The 19,814-nt window shown below is 47.2% G+C and overlaps 1 protein-coding gene across 2 annotated transcripts in view; it reads right to left on the bottom strand.

Annotated features, from left to right (window-relative positions):
* The window catches only part of LOC116359728 (formin-2), a 122,416-nt gene that overhangs the window by 82,725 nt on the left and 19,877 nt on the right, over positions 1-19,814 (bottom strand). Inside the window, exons 3-7 of one of the 2 annotated variants that reach the window (XM_031813097.1) lie at positions 14,220-14,392; positions 5,687-5,843; positions 4,619-4,630; positions 3,876-3,937; positions 965-2,280 (exon numbers count right to left, since the gene is read on the bottom strand). In XM_031813097.1, coding sequence (XP_031668957.1) covers positions 965-2,280; positions 3,876-3,937; positions 4,619-4,630; positions 5,687-5,843; positions 14,220-14,392 — 1,720 coding nt within the window. The remainder of the gene's footprint in view (positions 1-964; positions 2,281-3,875; positions 3,938-4,618; positions 4,631-5,686; positions 5,844-14,219; positions 14,393-19,814) is intronic. The other variant, XM_031813098.1, reaches the window with a different exon arrangement.

Here is a 19,814-nt window from a genome sequence, read left to right as displayed (position 1 = left end):
TAGATCACCACTCCTACTGAGACTATGACCTGATCCTAGATCACCACTCCTACTGAGACTATGACCTGATCCTAGATCACCACTCCTACTGAGACTATGACCTGATCCTAGATCACCACTCCTACTGAGACTCTTTATGACCTGATCCTAGATCACCACTCCTACTGAGACTCTTTATGACCTGATCCTAGATCACCACTCCTACTGAGACTCTTTATGACCTGATCCTAGATCACCACTCCTACTGAGACTCTTTATGACCTGATCCTAGATCACCACTCCTACTGAGACTCTTTATGACCTGATCCTAGATCACCACTCCTACTGAGACTCTTTATGACCTGATCCTAGATCACCACTCCTACTGAGACTCTTTATGACCTGATCCTAGATCACCACTCCTACTGAGACTCTTTATGACCTGATCCTAGATCACCACTCCTACTGAGACTCTTTATGACCTGATCCTAGATCACCACTCCTACTGAGACTCTTTATGACCTGATCCTAGATCACCACTCCTACTGAGACTATGACCTGATCCTAGATCACCACTCCTACTGAGACTATGACCTGATCCTAGATCACCACTCCTACTGAGACTATGACCTGATCCTAGATCACCACTCCTACTGAGACTATGACCTGATCCTAGATCACCACTCCTACTGAGACTATGACCTGATCCTAGATCACCACTCCTACCGAGACTCTTTATGACCTAATCCTAGATCACCACTCCTACCGAGACTCTTTATGACCTGATCCTAGATCAACACTCCTACTCTAGCATCTTTGTACAGATGCTTATGTAACTAGGATAGTTTTAGAAACATAAAGCTTTAGAAACAACTGCTGAAATAAAACAAATGGCCAGTTAGCCCTATCAACAGGAGCAGCTAGCCAGTTAGCCCTGCTGAAATAAAACAAATGGCTTGTTAAATACATTTGATTGATTGATTACTTTTTGTGTTGAGCTGAGTTGAGCTGTATCCTGGTCCAGTAGAGAGGTTTCATGGGTCTGGGGGGCTCCACCACTCCTTTCCGGGGAGGTTTCTCCTGGGCCATGCCTAGGGTATACAGTCCCATGGGCAACGGAGGGACCAGGGAGCCCAGGGCACATGGAGGAGGGCCACAGCCAGGAGGAGGAGGAGGAGGAGGAGGTCCTCCCATCCCAGGTAATGGTGGAGGGGGTGGGGGAGGGCCCATCCCCATCATCCCAGGTAAGGGAGGGGGTGGAGGTGCCATCCCCATGCCAGGGAGAGGAGGGGGTGGTGGGGGCATTGCACCCCCTGGTAGAGGAGGTGGAGGAGGTGGTGGGGGCATTGCACCCCCTGGTAGAGGAGGTGGAGGAGGTGGTGGGGGCATTGCACCCCCTGGTAGAGGAGGTGGTGGGGGCATTGCACCCCCTGGTAGAGGAGGTGGTGGGGGCATTGCACCCCCTGGTAGAGGAGGTGGGGGAGGTGGTGGGGGCATTGCACCCCCTGGTAGAGGAGGTGGAGGAGGTGGTGGAGGCATTGCACCCCCTGGTAGAGGAGGTGGAGGAGGTGGTGGGGGCATTGCACCCCCTGGTAGAGGTGGTGGTGGAGGAGGAGCCATGGAGTGACCAGGTAAAGGAGGTGGTGGGGGGGGTTTAATGCCACTCTGCTGCTGTTGGCACGTACAGACAAATGCTGGTGCGACCTTGGGGGAGAAGGGTATGGGTAGGGACAGGGCCAGTTCTGGGGGGAGTTTCAGGGGACAGGAGGAAGACAAAGAGGACTCTCCTCCAGCCTCGTTCACAAACAAGTGTGGCATCTGGTCCGGTAAAGGCACTTTAAACTTATAGCTTTCCTCCATAGGCGACGTCTGGACAGACTTGGCCTCCAGACAACTCAGGAGACAGTCAGTCTGTTGGTCTACATGACAGACCTCCTTCACTATCCTCTCTTCAGTCTGTAGGTCTACATGACAAACCTCCTTCACTATCCTCTCTTCAGTCTGTAGGTCTACATGACAGACCTCCTTCACCATCCTCTCTTCAGTCTGTAGGTCTACATGACAGACCTCCTTCACCATCCTCTCCTCAGTCTGTAGGTCTACATGACAGACCTCCCGGTACAGACCCCCCTCCACACCAGCCTCCGGCTCCTTAATGCTAATAATATCTCTGTCCAGCAGGGGGTGCTGTTCCTCCAGCTCAGCTATCTTAGTCCGCAGGTCCTCAATGGTCTGTTCTAACTGTTGGATCACATTGACGTGCTCCTCTTTCAGCTTCACTGTTTTCAGCACTGATTCCTCCTGGAGAGACAGAGGGGGGGCCAGAGAGCGAGAGAGGGGGGGCCAGAGAGCGAGAGAGGGGGGGGGCAGAGTGCGAGAGAGGGGGGGGGGGGCAGAGTGCGAGAGAGGGGGGGGGCAGAGAGCGAGAGAGAGGGGGGGGGCCAGAGAGCGAGAGAGAGGGGGGGCCAGAGAGCGAGAGAGAGGGGGGGCCAGAGAGCGAGAGAGAGGGGGGGCCAGAGAGCGAGAGAGAGGGGGGGGGGGCCAGAGAGCGAGAGAGAGGGGGGGGGCCAGAGAGCGAGAGAGAGGGGGGGCCAGAGAGAGGGGGGGCCAGAGAGCGAGAGAGAGGGGGGCCAGAGAGCGAGAGAGGGGGGGGGGGGCAGAGTGCGAGAGAGGGGGGGGGGGCAGAGAGCGAGAGAGAGGGGGGGGGGCCAGAGAGCGAGAGAGAGGGGGGGGCCAGAGAGCGAGAGAGAGGGGGGGGGGGCCAGAGAGCGAGAGAGAGGGGGGGGGCCCAGAAAGCGAGAGAGAGGGGGGGGCCAGAGAGAGGGGGGGCCAGAGAGAGGGGGGGCCAGAGAGAGGGGGGGCCAGAGAGAGGGGGGGCCAGAGAGAGGGGGGGCCAGAGAGAGGGGGGGCCAGAGAGAGGGGGGGCCAGAGAGAGGGGGGGCCAGAGAGAGGGGGGGCCAGAGAGAGGGGGGGCCAGAGAGAGGGGGGGCCAGAGGAGAGCGAGAGAGAGGGGGGGCCAGAGAGAGGGGGGGCCAGAGAGAGCGAGAGAGAGGGGGGGCCAGAGAGCGAGAGAGGGGGGGGCCAGAGAGCGAGAGAGGGGGGGGCCAGAGAGCGAGAGAGGGGGGGGCCAGAGAGCGAGAGAGAGGGGGGGCCAGAGAGCGAGAGAGGGGGGGGGCCAGAGAGCGAGAGAGGGGGGGGGCAGAGAGCGAGAGAGAGGGGGGGCCAGAGAGCGAGAGAGGGGGGGGGCCAGAGAGCGAGAGAGAGGGGGGGCCAGAGAGCGAGAGAGAGGGGGGCCAGAGAGCGAGAGAGAGGGGGGGCCAGAGAGCGAGAGAGGGGGGGGGCCAGAGAGCGAGAGAGGGGGGGCCAGAGAGAGAGAGAGGGAAAACAGTGTTCATATAAACCTTTAAAGCAATATGTTAACCGTTTTATAACCAGAAGGAGAACAGTGTTATATTCAATGTATTGTTGTTAGAGGCAGGGCTTCTTGTAGAGGAGCTAAATGACTTCATATGGGACAAGATGGCGGCTTTCAGAAGGACAATACTTCAACAACAACATCTCTAGGAGACACAGATAAGAGATAAACATGGGAGAGGTCAGAGTCTGCCAGGTACTGGTCCACACACACCAAGACCCTCACTTAGAACTGCTATTAAGAGTATTCCACTAAACTAGTTCAACTCTTAGTGGATGCTGCCCCCTTGTGGTTAATCAGGTGAAGGAGGCCAGGGCTATTCATGATGCTATTCTCTCCAAAGGGAAAGACTGTACTATAGATAACCTCTCAGGTAGGGTTGGATGATTCCCTACTGATTTTGGAAATCTTACCGGGTACTTTGCAAACCTAGTCTGAGAATAGGGTGACTAGGGAGGATAGGGAGACTAGGATGACTGACCTGAAGTTGGCCGACTTCTTCTCTCTGATGTCTCTTCAGACCCAAGATGGCTGCCTGGTGTTCTGTAGGAAGAGAGAGAGACAGGATACTTCTATATTAATCACAACCAGAATACAACCACAACCATGCACGGTCAACTAGACCAGACCACTTTCTACTGGTATTAATCACTACCAGAATATAACCATGCACGGTCAACTAGACCAGACCACTTTCTACTGGTATTAATCACTACCAGAAAACAACCACAACCATGCACGCTCAACTAGACCACATGCTACTGGATGATATGTGATACACTGATTACTTCAATTCACAATCCGTACAATCATGCTGTTTCTTAGAATGAAATGAAAATTGACATTTAATGTGAACATCAAAAGTCGTCTAAAGCCTCATGTCAAACCAATAGTTAGGGAAAAAGCAACATTACATCTAGCAGCCTGTTTTCTTTTAGGTGTTAGACTCCGCAGCAAGGACAGACAGGATGTTTGCCGGGGGGCAAGACGACGGGATGTTTGTCGGGGGGCAAGACGACGGGATGTTTGTCGGGGGACAGAGAGGGGAAAGCTGTGCTCAGAATATCAATCCATTTTTGCCTGCCTAAGCACTGACTCATTGTTGCTATGCAACCTTGGCCCTTTCAATAGCATGTGGGACTACAGACAGACAGCACATGACGAGCAAGGCCAAAAAGAAAGAGTTAAATGATCATGCAGAAACACATTCACAATGTAACTTACCTTCATCGCCCTCTAAAAGGTATCAGAGCAGGAAAGAGATCCAGATTAGAAACAAGTCTTTCCTTAAATCTACACTGTTGGGTTAAATTAACGCTGGTCATGTGTATCAAGGCATAGAGACGCAATGTCCTCTTAAAACCCCTGGTATAAAACAGGAAGCTCAACTCTAACAGAACAAAAGCCGAGGCTACGAGCTCCCCACCCTGGCTAAGGGACGAGGCTACGAGCTCTCCACCCTGGCTAAGGGACGAGGCTACGAGCTCTCCACCCTGGCTAAGGGACGAGGCCACGAGCTCTCCACCCTGGCTAAGGGACGAGGCCACGAGCTCTCCACCCTGGCTAAGGGACGAGGCCACGAGCTCTCCACCCTGGCTAAGGGACGAGGCCACGAGCTCTCCACCCTGGCTAAGGGACGAGGCCACGAGCTCTCCACCCTGGCTAAGGGACGAGGCCACGAGCTCTCCACCCTGGCTAAGGGACGAGGCCACGAGCTCTCCACCCTGGCTAAGGGACGAGGCCACGAGCTCTCCACCCTGGCTAAGGGACGAGGCCACGAGCTCTCCACCCTGGCTAAGGGACGAGGCCACGAGCTCTCCACCCTGGCTAAGGGACGAGGCTACGAGCTCTCCACCCTGGCTAAGGGACGAGGCTACGAGCTCTCCACCCTGGCTAAGGGACGAGGCTACGAGCGCTCCACCCTGGCTAAGGGACGAGGCTACGAGCGCTCCACCCTGGCTAAGGGACGAGGCCACGAGCTCTCCACCCTGGCTAAGGGACGAGGCTACGAGCTCTCCATCCTGGCTAAGGGACGAGGCTACGAGCTCTCCACCCTGGCTAAGGGATGAGGCTACAAGCTCTCCAGCCTCGTTAACGAAGTTAACGTTTCTAGACTCCATCTGCAAAATCAGCGCTAGTGAGAGTTAAAGGATAAAACAAGTACAACAGTCTGAAGTTAGTAACTGTTTTGATGAGGGCACCTTCCCACCTGGTCTGTTATAGTAGTTAGCTGTTTCAGATCTAGTCTCTACAGTATAATAGTATCTATCTGGATGTGGTGAGGGCCCCTACCCTCCTCGGTGTACATGAGGCCTGGTCTATCGTCTCCCACAGGTCTGGGTGGGGGCCACAGGGTCTTCAGGTGCCCAGGGAGGGGGGCCCGGCCCTCAAAGTGTTCCATGGAGTGGGGGGGCTGGCTGACCGCTGCCCACGTGTACAGCTGGTCTTGCTGTGGGAGAGAGGGAGATAATATGGCATACATGAGGACATAAGATAAAATAGCATAAGGGGACAACAGAGGACAAAACAGGAGATATAATGCTATAGGGGGACAATAGAACAGTGGTTCCTCTTTTAAAAAGTGGTGAGTTTACGCCGCGGGACTTAGAGGTCATTTGTGGTTTAGTACGGTACCCTGCGTCACTTCACAACTTCAGTATTACTTACTGATACTGTTGTTACACTAAGGTTTTTATTATTTTATTTGTTAGGATTATTTCTCTTACTGTAGAAGTAGTAGTAATGTAGGCCACTCCCGACCGGTCACGTTGTACAGCGCCCGAGTGACGCAATGGTCTAAGACAATGCATTTCTCCTTCTAAAAACAAATAAATAATTCTAAATAACAAACAGGCTTTTTAAATAAATTAGTTACAATGTCTCACCCCATGTTTAAGAATGGCCTTTTTCTTGCTGATTTGTAACAATCTCCAAAATATTTAAGGGGCATTGCACTAATAAAAGGCACTGACCAGGGAAACGTTCCCGCTGTTCTGTTCTTAGTGTCAGTCTGCAGGTTCAAACTAAAACAATGTAACTAATAATGGTGTATGCTTTCATTAATAAAAATGCTGATCTTTATTTAGTTATTGATCCATAACGAATGACTATGGAATAAATATCACTGAATTACAGAACTATCCTCCAATCCTCTATGTAATTATTTGCGGAGAGTCACGTCATATTTTTCGATATACTGTCGGAGACATGAGTCTCACTAGTGTTAAGTCATGTGCTGTTAAAAGTGGTGTAGGTAATTTAAAGAGAATATTGAAGTTGGAAGCAAAAGCCTACAAATATTTTAGCACCGTTTCACGCTGCTCTGAGACAAGCATGAGGACTGGTCTTGATAAATGAATAAAATTGTTATTTGAACGTAATCTTGGTTTTGGTATTGGTTGGACTAGAATTAGAAAATTAGGATGTATAAATGTTATGCTCTTAGCGTAACTTTTATTTTACTACGCAAGTCAGTTAAGAACAAATTCTAATTTACAAGGACAGTCTACTCCTTCCTCCCTGTCGGGGACTTGAACCCCAGTCTCCCGCGTGCCCTGCCAGCACGACATTGGGATTCTTTAGCTAAATAGCCCAGTACTGTACTGCCGACCGTCACGTTGTACAGCTCCATCCTAACGGAAACTCAGAGGGTTTTGGACACACCAAAACCCTTTTATTTATTTTTTACAATTTTCTACATTGTAGAATAATAGTGAAGACATCAAAACTATTAAATAACACATGAAATCAGTTAACACATTTATTTACAAGGACAGTCTGCTCCTTTCTCCCCGTCGGGGAATTGAACCCTGGTCTCCCACATTGCCAGAATTCTCTAGTACAGCAATTATTGAAGGTACTTGAGGTCACTGAGAAAGTCTGGACATGGCCTGCTCTCCCTTATGTAAGGAATTAGACACTTTCCCATGTTTACTACAGTATGTATTGTAGGCTGTGTTTACTTGTCAGACTGCATAGTCACCTAATAAACAAATGCAGGTGGCTTTTCTTCTTCTTTAAATGCTTTATTAACCACATGTGAAAGCATATACTGAACGGTACAAATACTGTATAGTACTGTAATTCTTCATCAGCATCTTTATGCTTTTGTTAATAAAATGATAAAAATCATCTTTCAAAATGCAGATGTTGATTTAGTTATGGATCCATAATGAATTACTATGGGAATAAATATGACTGAATTACAGAAATATTGGAACAAAGTTGTCTAACGAAGGCAAACAAATTGTTGCTTACTGGAAAATACTCCTTCAAACACACGGTCACGTTGTACAGCGTCATTATGGCTATTAGCAGGGCTATATTTTGGGCTTTATAAAATTATTTTTGCCTTTATTCAGATTACAATCGCTCACCGTTATTTTTTTAAATGAAATAATCTCAAATATTGTTATATATAGCCTACTATTCTTAAGCTATATGTGTTGACTGAATATAAGCAAGTGATGTCTTCTAAATAATCAACCAATCACATGGACTAATCCCATTTCAGATGGAAAACTCTCGTCTTGCAACGGAAACACTCCATGACCGCTAAGTGACATCACATGCCGTGTGTACTCAACCATGTTAGATCGAAGAACAAAAGCACCCGTCCCAAATGTCCCCTGGTCAAAAGTAGTGCACTACATAGGGAATAGGGTGCTACCATACTTTGGACAGAGACACAGCCTTGTGCATATTGCTCCCATGCTAACCTGCAGGTGCTCAAATAGGTTGCATTTCCTGCGGACGGTCTGTTTGAGTTTGAGCCATGCTAGGTCCAGCCTCCTCTCCCTCTCCTCCCCTCTTCCCTGGCCGTTGATGGTTAGTAGCTCTCGGACTAGCTCAGGAACCCGAGACAGCACCACACACTCAGAGGCCCCCACATCATCATTAGCTAGAGCCAGGGAGGAGGAGGAGGAGGAAGAGCCCCCATCGGTCTCTACGCCTGACTCTGACATATACGCCATGTCCTTGTCTGCTTTAATCTGTCAGTTCCTGGACAGAATATTGAATTTTATGGCGCATAGCCTCCGGACTCAGCTCTCTGCACTTCCTGTTTGGAACATGTAGGTATTCCATCATCGCCAAGACCGCTGAGGGAAAAATGTGGAGTTTGCATTTTAGAAAAATAAAATCAACAAATCCCTCGGTGGTAAACGGTTTTATTCCTCAGGGATGTAAACGGTGGTGTTTTTTCCCTCTGCTCTGCGGTTCTCTATTCCTCTTCTGACAATGCAGTGAGTTACTGCCAGTCTGACACTTCTTTCCTGTCACCGGTCTGCGATCCTGAAAACTCCCAAAGACGCTGCATCCTCTGTGAAACTGCAGCAGTCCCCAGAAACATTGGGCGTCGCTGCCCTCCCCTCCTGTTCTCATGGTAACTCTGACCAGTCCAGACTCAGGGAGCCTGATATAGCGGACTGGTCTCTTCTCCCTGCTGTCATTGTAGCTTCAGGCAAGTCACCGGGTTTTTGCACAGGCTGATGGGACGGCTTGCAGTCAGATCAGGTTGCTTTATGACTGCGCTTTCTCCTTCTCTATACTGCTGCTCTGTGCTGCACAGGGAGGAGAGGGGAGAGGAAGGGCAGTGGCAGAGAACGATCATTTATTCACAGGTCAAAGCCTGAGAGCTGCCCTGTACCATCCTTTCCTGTCTGTAATCAGCTACACTTTGCCTTAGTGTTCCCATGGCCATATTATAGCATCAGGCTACAATCTGAAACCGGTCCCATCTGTATACCTCTGAGGAGAACATAAGTCAGGCAGGGAGGGAGCGCAAAAGGGCTGTCGTTCTCTGTTATTGCTACAACATGCAGCAGTACAGTGTTCACACAGCTAGCCAGGAGGCTGGTCCCTCCAGAGAGACACACTGTACCAACAGCTAGCCAGGAGGCTGGTCCCTCCAGAGAGACACACTGTACCAACAGCTAGCCAGGAGGCTGGTCCCTCCAGAGAGACACACTGTACCAACAGCTAGCCAGGAGGCTGGTCCCTCCAGAGAGACACACTGTACCAACAGCTAGCCAGGAGGCTGGTCCCTCCAGAGAGACACACTGTACCAACAGCTAGCCAGGAGGCTGGTCCCTCCAGAGAGCCACACTGTACCAACAGCTAGCCAGGAGGCTGGTCCCTCCAGAGAGCCACTAAGAACACTGACTCCGCATCCTCAAGCATTTATGACTTTCACTGTGGCATTGTCACCATAACAACAAGGTGGCTCTTGTTGCAGGTAGCATCACAGCCATTAGCGTTGTGTGTTAGAGCTCAGAGCACTCGAACTCAACAAAACCATACCTAAAGGGCATAGCGGCCGGCCGACACCCAGATAGCATAGTGTAATCAGCGATGAAACTTGATTTAATTTCTTACTGGTAAGGAACACACAGCATTTTATACGGATTAGCCTACTCTGCTGACTCAAATCAATAAAAACGAAGTCTGATCGATATGAAAGGCCTACGAAAAGGGGAGACAAATACACAATAAACATCCCATCCAACCTGGAGGAGGAAATTATTGCCCAAAAACAAACTAAAGTGTCACTGACCCAATGATAAAGACAGTGAATATGCACGATTTTCTTCGCTGGTGCTAATAAGATAAGCTACAAAAAAAACAAGATAAGCTACTCAATTAAGTTAAGAATTGTGATACCCAAAAGACAGATTGGAGTCGTTACAGCAATAGTAATTTGCATTCCAAACAGTTTTTCCGTTAATATAATTTTAAAATATTGAGATACCAAATATATTGTTGTTTTGCGAGCCAGTCATGCGTTTGCAGCGCTGCTGTCCACATTGCAGGCCCTTCTTACTCTAGGCTAATGATCCTCTGTGGCCAAGTTGTGCTTTCTGGTGTAGTAGCCTATAATAGGCTACTACACCAGAAAGCACAACTTGGCCACAGAGGATCATTAGCTACGTTAAGCTGTTGATTGTTTTAAGCCTAGAGTAAGAAGGGCCTGCAATGTGGACAGCAGCGCTGCGTGTGTGTGTGTGTGTGTGTGTGTGTGTGTGTGTGTGTGTGTGTGTGTGTGTGATATATATATACAGAAGCAAGCCAAATTAGGCTGGGCCTTTAATTTTGGAGATTTAAATCCATTTTCTTCAGGGAAAGCTTTTCCTACCAGTCATGATGTTTTCATCCGATTGTCAAACAATCACTTAACAAAAAAGGTGTCCCCTTCAGGCTACCTGCACACATTCCTTCACTCACAAAATAACACTTCCATCATGCAAACAGTGCACTGTGCACCCGCAATTTAAAGACTGGAAAGAGACCGCGGTTTACAAAACATCTACTACGTGTAGGCTACTGTACTGCCGTTCTGCGACAGTCAGTCAGTAGGTCTACGTGTAGGCTACTGTACTGCCGTTCTGCGACAGTCAGTCAGTAGGTCTACGTGTAGGTTACTTTACTGCCGTTCTGCGACAGTCAGTCATTAGGTCTACGTGTAGGCTACTGTACTGCCGTTCTGCGACAGTCAGTCATTAGGTCTACGTGTAGGCTACTGTACTGCCGTTCTGCGACAGTCAGTCATTAGGTCTACGTGTAGGCTACTGTACTGCCGTTCTGCGACAGTCAGTCATTATGTCTACACCTGTAGCCTGAATTGATGCATCCACTGTTGTCCATGCGCACCTCGGTCTCCGCCACTCATCTCCGCCTTGACAATGTGTAAGTGTTCTCCCCGAACCACAACGCCATTTGGAGTGAAACCACCCGGTTTCCAGTCAATCCACTCAATCGTCAGGCTGACATGCAGTAATGTTAACGGTGTAGCAGACGATAGTATTTTTTTAACATGTTGTGTTAATTGTGACGGGCTCAAGTTTTACAGGTACGGCGCCCCACCACTATTTATTTTACCAAGACGCCGTACCAGACCGCCTTACTTTCACCCCCGAGTGTAACGGTAACAGAAGACTGCCGTGTGCTGCAGACTGATGCAGATACCCAGCATGACAGCGATGCTGTGATAAGGTGGTACTCGGGTTACAAAAGGCTGCTTTTGATACCATCGATCACCACATTCTTTTGGAGAGATTGGAAACCCAAATTGGTCTACACGGACAAGTTCTGGCCTGGTTTAGATCTTATCTGTCGGAAAGATATCATTTTGCCTCTGTGAATGGTTTGTCCTCTGACAACTGTACATTTCGGTGTTCCTCAAGGTTCCGTTTTAGGACCACTATTGTTTTCACTATATATTTTACCTCTTGGGGATGTTATTCGAAAACATAATGTAAACTTTCACTGCTATGCGGATGACAAACAGCTGTACATTTCAATGAAACATGGTGAAGCCCCAAAATTGCCCTTGCTAGAAGCATGTGTTTCAGACATAAGGAAGTGGATGGCTGCAAACTTTCTACTTTTAAACACGGACAAAACAGAGATGCTTGTTCTAGGTCCCAAGAAACAAAGAGATCTTCTGTTGAATCTGACAATTAATCTTAATGGTTGTACAGTCGTCTCAAATAAAACTGTGAAGGACATCGGCGCTACTCTGGACCCTGATCTCTCTTTTGAAGAACATATCAAGACCATTTCATATTACTCCAGTGCTAGCCTCTCTACACTGGCTTCCTGTCAAAGCAAGGGCTGATTTCAAGGTTTTACTGCTAACCTACAAAGCATTACATGGGCTTGCTCCTACCTCTCTGATTTGGTCCTGCCGTACATACCTACACGTACGCTACGGTCACAAGACGCAGGCCTCCTAATTGTCCCTAGAATTTCTAAGCAAACAGCTGGAGGCAGGGCTTTCTATAGAGCTCCATTTTTATGGAACGGTCTGCCTAACCATGTCAGAGACGTCTTTACTGAAGACTCATCTCTTCAGTGGGTCATATGATTGAGTGTAGTCTGGCCCAGGAGTGGGAAGGTGAACGGAAAGGCTCTGGAGCAACGAACCGCCCTTGCTGTCTCTGCCTGGCCGGTTCCCCTCTTTCCACTGGGATTCTCTGCCTCTAACCCTATTACAGGGGCTGAGTCACTGGCTTGCTGGGGCTCTCTCATGCCGTCCCTGGAAGGGGTGCGTCACCTGAGTGGGTTGATTCACTGATAGGGTCATCCTGTCTGGGTTGGCGCCCCCCCCTTGGGTTGTGCCATGGCGGAGATCTTTGTGGGCTATACTCGGCCCTGTCTCAGGATGGTAAGTTGGTGGTTGAAGATATCCCTCTAGTGGTGTGGGGGCTGTGCTTTGGTAAAGTGGGTGGGGTTATATCCTTCCTGTTTGGCCCTGTCCGGGGGTGTCCTCGGATGGGTCCACAGTGTCTCCTGACCCCTCCTGTCTCAGCCTCCAGTATTTATGCTGCAGTAGTTTGTGTCGGGGGGCTAGGGTCAGTTTGTTATATCTGGAGTACGTCTCCTGTCCTATTCGGTGTCTTGTGTGAATCTAAGTGTGCGTTCTCTAATTCTCTCCTTCTCTCTTTCTTTCTCTCTCTCGGAGGACCTGAGCCATAGGACCATGCCCCAGGACTACCTGACATGATGACTCCTTGCTGTCCCCAGTCCACCTGGCCGTGCTGCTGCTCCAGTTTCAACTGTTCTGCCGCCTTATTATTCGACCATGCTGGTCATTTATGAACATTTGAACATCTTGGCCATGTTCTGTTATAATCTCCACCCGGCACAGCCAGAAGAGGACTGGCCACCCCTCATAGCCTGGTTCCTCTCTAGGTTTCTTCCTAGGTTTTGGCCTTTCTAGGGAGTTTTTCCTAGCCACCGTGCTTCTACACCTGCATTGCTTGGTGTTTGGGGTTTTAGGCTGGGTTTCTATACAGCACTTTGAGATATCAGCTGATGTACGAAGGGCTATATACATCAATTTGATTTGCTGGGAAATGTAGTCCAACCACGACACTGGGCAGATGGTGTGTGTGCGCGCGTCAGAGCTCTTTGAAGACACTATCACATCACAGCCAAAAGACATGCCAACCAATCACCTCCAACAACAGAGATAACATGATCCCTCTAAATGGGAATATGCTAATTTTAAGAGACATATTTACTGTCTAGCATACTGCATATCAACACAATGGGATATTTAGTGTCTAGCATACTGCATATCAACACAATGGGATATTTAGTGTCTAGCATACTGCATATCAACACAATGGGATATGTACTGTCTAGCATACTGCATATCAACACAATGGAATATGTACTGTCTAGCATACTGCATAACACAATGGGATATGTACTGGCTAGCATACTGCATAACACAATGGGATATTTACTGGCTAGCATACTGCATAACACAATGGGACTGAACCAGGGGAATATTTACTGTCTAACATACTGCATAACACAATGGGACTGAACCAGGGGAATATTTAGTGTCTAGCATACTGCATAACACAATGGTATATTTACTGTCTAGCATACTGCATATCAACACAATGGGATATTTACTGTCTAGCATACTGCATATCAACACAATGGGACTGAACTTTATTTAACGAGGCAAGTCAGTATTTACAATGATGGCCTGCCCCGGCAAAAACTGAACGATGCTGGGACAATTGGGCACCGCCCTATGAACCAGAGACTGTAGTGAACGTATCAGATGCAGTGCCTTAGACAGCTGTGCCACTCGGGAAGTAACAGTGGGCCCTGACCTCTGGTACCTGTCCTGCTCCAAACCTAATCTAGAACACTTGATCCTAATAATTAAATAGAATCAGGTAACTACAGTTGGAGTGAAAACCTACAGGAGGGTCTCTCTCCAGGAACAGGGTCGGAGTTAAAACCTACAGGAGGTTCTCTCTCCAGGAACAGGGTTGAAGGCCCTGGTATAGGATATGACACTCACGTGGAACTTGCATGGCGCAGCGAGTTGTGGGTTGGACCCTCCTATTGTGTCTCTGAAGCAGTCAGTGAAGGGTAGTAACAGACCCATGGCCAGAATCCGAGAACACAGCTTCTCAGCTTCCTCTGGCTGGGCATCTTCCTGTTGTAGGAACAACTTCTCTAGGAGAGTACGACCTGGAGGTAGACAGAGAGAGAGAGACATCAATATTACTACAGTCTAACAACTTCTCTAGCAGAGTACGACCAGGAGGTAGAGACATCAATATTACTACAGTCTAACAACTTCTCTAGCAGAGTACGACCAGGAGGTAGAGACATCAATATTACTACAGTCTAACAACTTCTCTAGCAGAGTACGACCAGGAGGTAGAGACATCAATATTACTACAGTCTAACAACTTCTCTAGCAGAGTACGACCAGGAGGTAGAGACATCAATATTACTACAGTCTAACAACTTCTCTAGCAGAGTACGACCAGGAGGTAGAGACATCAATATTACTACAGTCTAACAACTTCTCTAGCAGAGTACGACCAGGAGGTAGAGACATCAATATTACTACAGTCTAACAACTTCTCTAGCAGAGTACGACCAGGAGGTAGAGACATCAATATTACTACAGTCTAACAACTTCTCTAGCAGAGTACGACCAGGAGGTAGAGACATCAATATTACTACAGTCTAACAACTTCTCTAGCAGAGTACGACCAGGAGGTAGAGACATCAATATTACTACAGTCTAACAACTTCTCTAGCAGAGTACGACCAGGAGGTAGAGACATCAATATTACTACAGTCTAACAACTTCTCTAGCAGAGTACGACCAGGAGGTAGAGACATCAATATTACTACAGTCTAACAACTTCTCTAGCAGAGTACGACCAGGAGGTAGAGACATCAATATTACTACAGTCTAACAACTTCTCTAGCAGAGTACGACCAGGAGGTAGAGACATCAATATTACTACAGTCTAACAACTTCTCTAGCAGAGTACGACCAGGAGGTAGAGACATCAATATTACTACAGTCTAACAACTTCTCTAGCAGAGTACGACCAGGAGGTAGAGACATCAATATTACTACAGTCTAACAACTTCTCTAGCAGAGTACGACCAGGAGGTAGAGAGACATCAATATTACTACAGTCTAACAACTTCTCTAGCAGAGTACGACCAGGAGGTAGAGACATCAATATTACTACAGTCTAACAACTTCTCTAGCAGAGTACGACCAGGAGGTAGAGACATCAATATTACTACAGTCTAACAACTTCTCTAGCAGAGTACGACCAGGAGGTAGAGACATCAATATTACTACAGTCTAACAACTTCTCTAGCAGAGTACGACCAGGAGGTAGAGACATCAATATTACTACAGTCTAACAACTTCTCTAGCAGAGTACGACCAGGAGGTAGAGACATCAATATTACTACAGTCTAACAACTTCTCTAGCAGAGTACGACCAGGAGGTAGAGACATCAATATTACTACAGTCTAACAACTTCTCTAGCAGAGTACGACCAGGAGGTAGAGACATCAATATTACTACAGTCTAACAACTTCTCTAGCAGAGTACGACCAGGAGGTAGAGACATCAATATTACTACAGTCTAACAACTTCTCTAGCAGAGTACGACCAGGAGGTAGAGACATCAATATTACTACAGTCTAACAACTTCTCTAGCAGAGTACGACCAGGAGGTAGAGACATCAATATTACTACAGTAGACCTAGAGTCAACCAGACATACGTGTGTTTGTTATATATATATATATATATATATATTTTAAAAACACGTCCCTTTTTTAGGACCCTGTCATTCAAAGATCATTCATAAAAATCCAAATAACTTCCCAGATCTTCATTGTAAAGGGTTTAAACACTGTTTCCCATGCTTGTTCAATGAACCATAAACAATTAATGAACATGCACCTGTGGAACGGTTGTTAAGATACTAACAGCTTACAGACGGTGGTCAATTAAGGTCACAGCTATGAATATTTAGGACACTAAAGAGGCCTTTCTACTGACTTGAAAAACACCAAAAGAAAGATGCCCAGGGTCCCTGCTCATCTGTGTGAACGTGCCTTAGACATGCTGCAAGGAGGCATGAGGACTGCAGATGTGGCCTGGGCAATTTATTGCAATGTCCGTACTGTGAGACACATAAGACAGCGCTACAGGGAGACATGACGGACATGATCGTCCTCGCAGTGGCAGAACACCTGCACAGGATCCGTACATCTGCACATCATACCTGCGGGACAGGTACAGGATAGCAACAACTGCCTGAGTTACACCAGGAACGCACAATCCCTCCATCAGTGCTCAGACTGTCCGCATTGGGCTAAGAGAGGCTGGACTGAGGGCTTGTAGGCCTTTCGTAAGGCAGGTCCTCACCAGACATCACGGACAACAGCATCGTCTATGGGTACAAACCCACCATTGCTGGACCAGACAGGACTGGCAAAGTGCTCTTCACTGACAAGTCGCGGTTTTGTCTCACCAGGTGTGATGGTCGGTGTTGAATTTATTATGGATTTATTATGGATAAATGAATAAACAATATCCCCATTTTAAATAGAAATGTATCTAGGTAAACTTATACTCTGTATGTTTAATAGACAATATGAGTTCATAAGAAGAAATTGTGGGACAGGAGAAAGGAGTAATAAAATGTTAAAGAACACCATTCCAACTGGGCAGGAACAAATGGGTTGTGGACTGTGTAAACACATAAGGTCGTTAGCCTATGGTTGACCCAACCTGAAACTTAGCTCTGGGGTTTTTAGATTAGGCAGTGAGTGCATTCCTAGGGTTTCTGTTAAATAAAACTGTCAGTTCAGTGGTGATCGATAATGTTGAGGGGTCAAAAGTTATCTGGGAGTGTGTTAGTAAGTTAGAATGAACTTTTCACCTTACTTTGTCCTGTCGAGAGGAGGGGGTTCGGTTAAGGCAGTGAAATGACGTCATGATCTGTATATAAACTGTTGCTCGTGGTTAAGTGGCAGCGCGCTCCGAGAATAAGTTATGTTACCTATTATTAAAAAGACTGGTCTCCATCTATTTTATGCAAACAAGAATCTTACAAATTCTCATAAAATAGATTAAGGGCTTTCAATTGATGAAAGCACATTGGCATAATTAAAATATACTAACAGTCGGATTTACGTTTATCATCGAAGGAATGAGCGTTACACCGAGGCCTGTACACTGGAGCGGGATAGAGTTGGAGGTAGAGGGTCTGTCATGGTCTGGGGCGGTGTGTCGCATCATAGGACTGAGCTTGTTGTCATTGCAGGCAATCTCAACGCTGTGTGTTACAGGGAAGACATCCTCCTCCCTCATGTGGTACCCTTCCTGCAGGCTCATCCTGACATGACCCTGCAGCATGACAATGCCACCCGCCATACTGCTCATTCTGTGCGTGACTTCCTACAAGACAGGAATGTCAGTGTTCTGCCATGACCAGCGAAGAGGCCGGATATAAATCCCATTGAGCACTTTTGGGACCTGTTGGATCGGAGGGTGAGGGCTAGGGCCTGTCATGACGTTGGCCTGGGGGTAGGTTTATGACAGCCATAAATACCTCTCCCCCCTTTTTCCTCGCTCTACCCTACTGATGTGACATTTAAAAATCCCTTGGTTAACAGAGATTCTGGGAACATCAGAAGGTGGGGGGAAATGAACTATATTCTGGTAATCCGAACAATTGAACATATGCGGTGGTACTTAATGAATATGCTGTCAGTTCGGTTGTCATCTGAGACATTCTCATCAATGATAAGATGACAAACTCTACAGTGTAAAGTCCGCACATTGTAGTTATCGAATTCACATGGAATTGTTATTCAATTTAAATGTTTGAATATAAAATTATTGGTGAAAAGATTAAATGTAATTTTAGCTTCTAAATTAGAGATTTGGGTTTTCATAAGGGCTCAATCAGTGGCCATCCCCTGTGAAGAGACATGGGCTGTAAACTATGAAAACACACCCTTCTCCCGCCACTATATAAAGCCTTGACGAAAATGTAACCTGTTCCGAGGATGTGAGGACGACAGTCCATACGTTAAAAGGACTAACATGTCCTGTTCCTGGTACATTAGAATGACGATCCGATGTTCAGATAATAACTACAGAACGAAGCCATCCTCAGCGTGAGCTTTGGTTGCGAATGGTATGAACTGTGAACTCTTATTCACTACAGAAGTGATACCTCCTAGCCGTTGAGTTAGCAACAGCAGCTGAAACCGTGGGCTAGGAAAGAACAGACAGAGTATCCCGTCTACCACACAATGACGTTACTACACCGTTTCCCGTTCACCACCAGAGACATTCTTCAAAGGACAAAGAACTCGGTTGGGCAACACGGCCTTCCATCTACCACCAACCTAACGAAGCGCAGCTCAGAGTAAATATTTATTTCCTTTTCCAAATTGGTGGTAATTTAGAATGCATAAGATACTGTATTTACGAAGCACAGCTTCTCCCTTTGTCCCTCAGTCTTCCCGCTCTTTCACTCAAACCCAGGCCCTTTTCTTTGTGTAACCAGCTCCGTCCGCTAGGGACGTTTTCCTTTATGACGTAATTTGTAATCAAGGTATGATTCATTCTGTGTATATGTAATTCTGTGTGATTAGTTAGGTATTTAGTAAATAAATAGTTAAACCCAATGTTGTATTGCTGATTCAACTTGTTAGCCAGGGTTCGTGAAGATTTTAAGAATTTACAACTTTCAGATGAGACGGACATAAGGTGACGATTAATATTGACTGCTATTGACGTAAAATATTACTAGGTCTTTTAAGAGTTTATTCGGAAGATAACTGCTCTATAAATATTATTTTGTGGAGCCCCAACTTTCTAATTAATTACATTTACATGATTAGCTCAATCAGGTAATATTAATTACAGAGAAAGGATAATATAGACCGGCATGTCATATCACTTAATCCGGCATAGGCAAAGACACGACAGGCCCCCTCAGAAATGTCTGGGAACTTGCAGGTGCCTTGGTGAAAGAGTTGGGTAACATCTCACAACAAGAACTGGCAAATCTGGTGCAGTCCATGAGGAGGAGATGCACTGCAGTACTTAATGCAGCTGGTGGCCACACCAGATACTGACTGTTACTTTTGACCACACCCCCCCTCCCCCTTGTTGAGGGTCACATTTGTCCAGTTTGTCTCAGTTGTTGAATCTTGTTATGTTCATTCAAATATTTACACATGTTAAGTTTGCTGAAAATAAACACAGTTGACAGTGAGAGGACATTTATTTTTTTGCTGAGTATCTCTTTTCCTTCCTCCTCCCATGGCACTTCAACTTGACAGCGTGTTAAATGAATAAAGTCTGAAGGTGATACTTCTTTAGTGCTGATAACAAGCTCCGCCAGCCAGAAGAGTCTGCCGCCAGCCAGAAGAGTCTGCCGCCAGGGTGGCGACGTCAGAATAGTCTATATAGAAGCCTGTAAAAGACTAGCAGCAACCCAACATTCTAAAAGTAAGGAATAGAGAAGAAAATGTTTTACATATCCCGCCTAAAGGTTCTAGAGCCATCCCGCCTAAAGGTTCTAGAGCCATCCCGCCTAAA

This window comes from Oncorhynchus kisutch, unplaced genomic scaffold (assembly GCF_002021735.2).
Source record: "Oncorhynchus kisutch isolate 150728-3 unplaced genomic scaffold, Okis_V2 Okis04b-Okis11a_hom, whole genome shotgun sequence".
Taxonomy (NCBI): Eukaryota; Metazoa; Chordata; class Actinopteri; order Salmoniformes; family Salmonidae; genus Oncorhynchus; species Oncorhynchus kisutch.
This window is presented reverse-complemented; position numbering and strand designations above follow the sequence as displayed.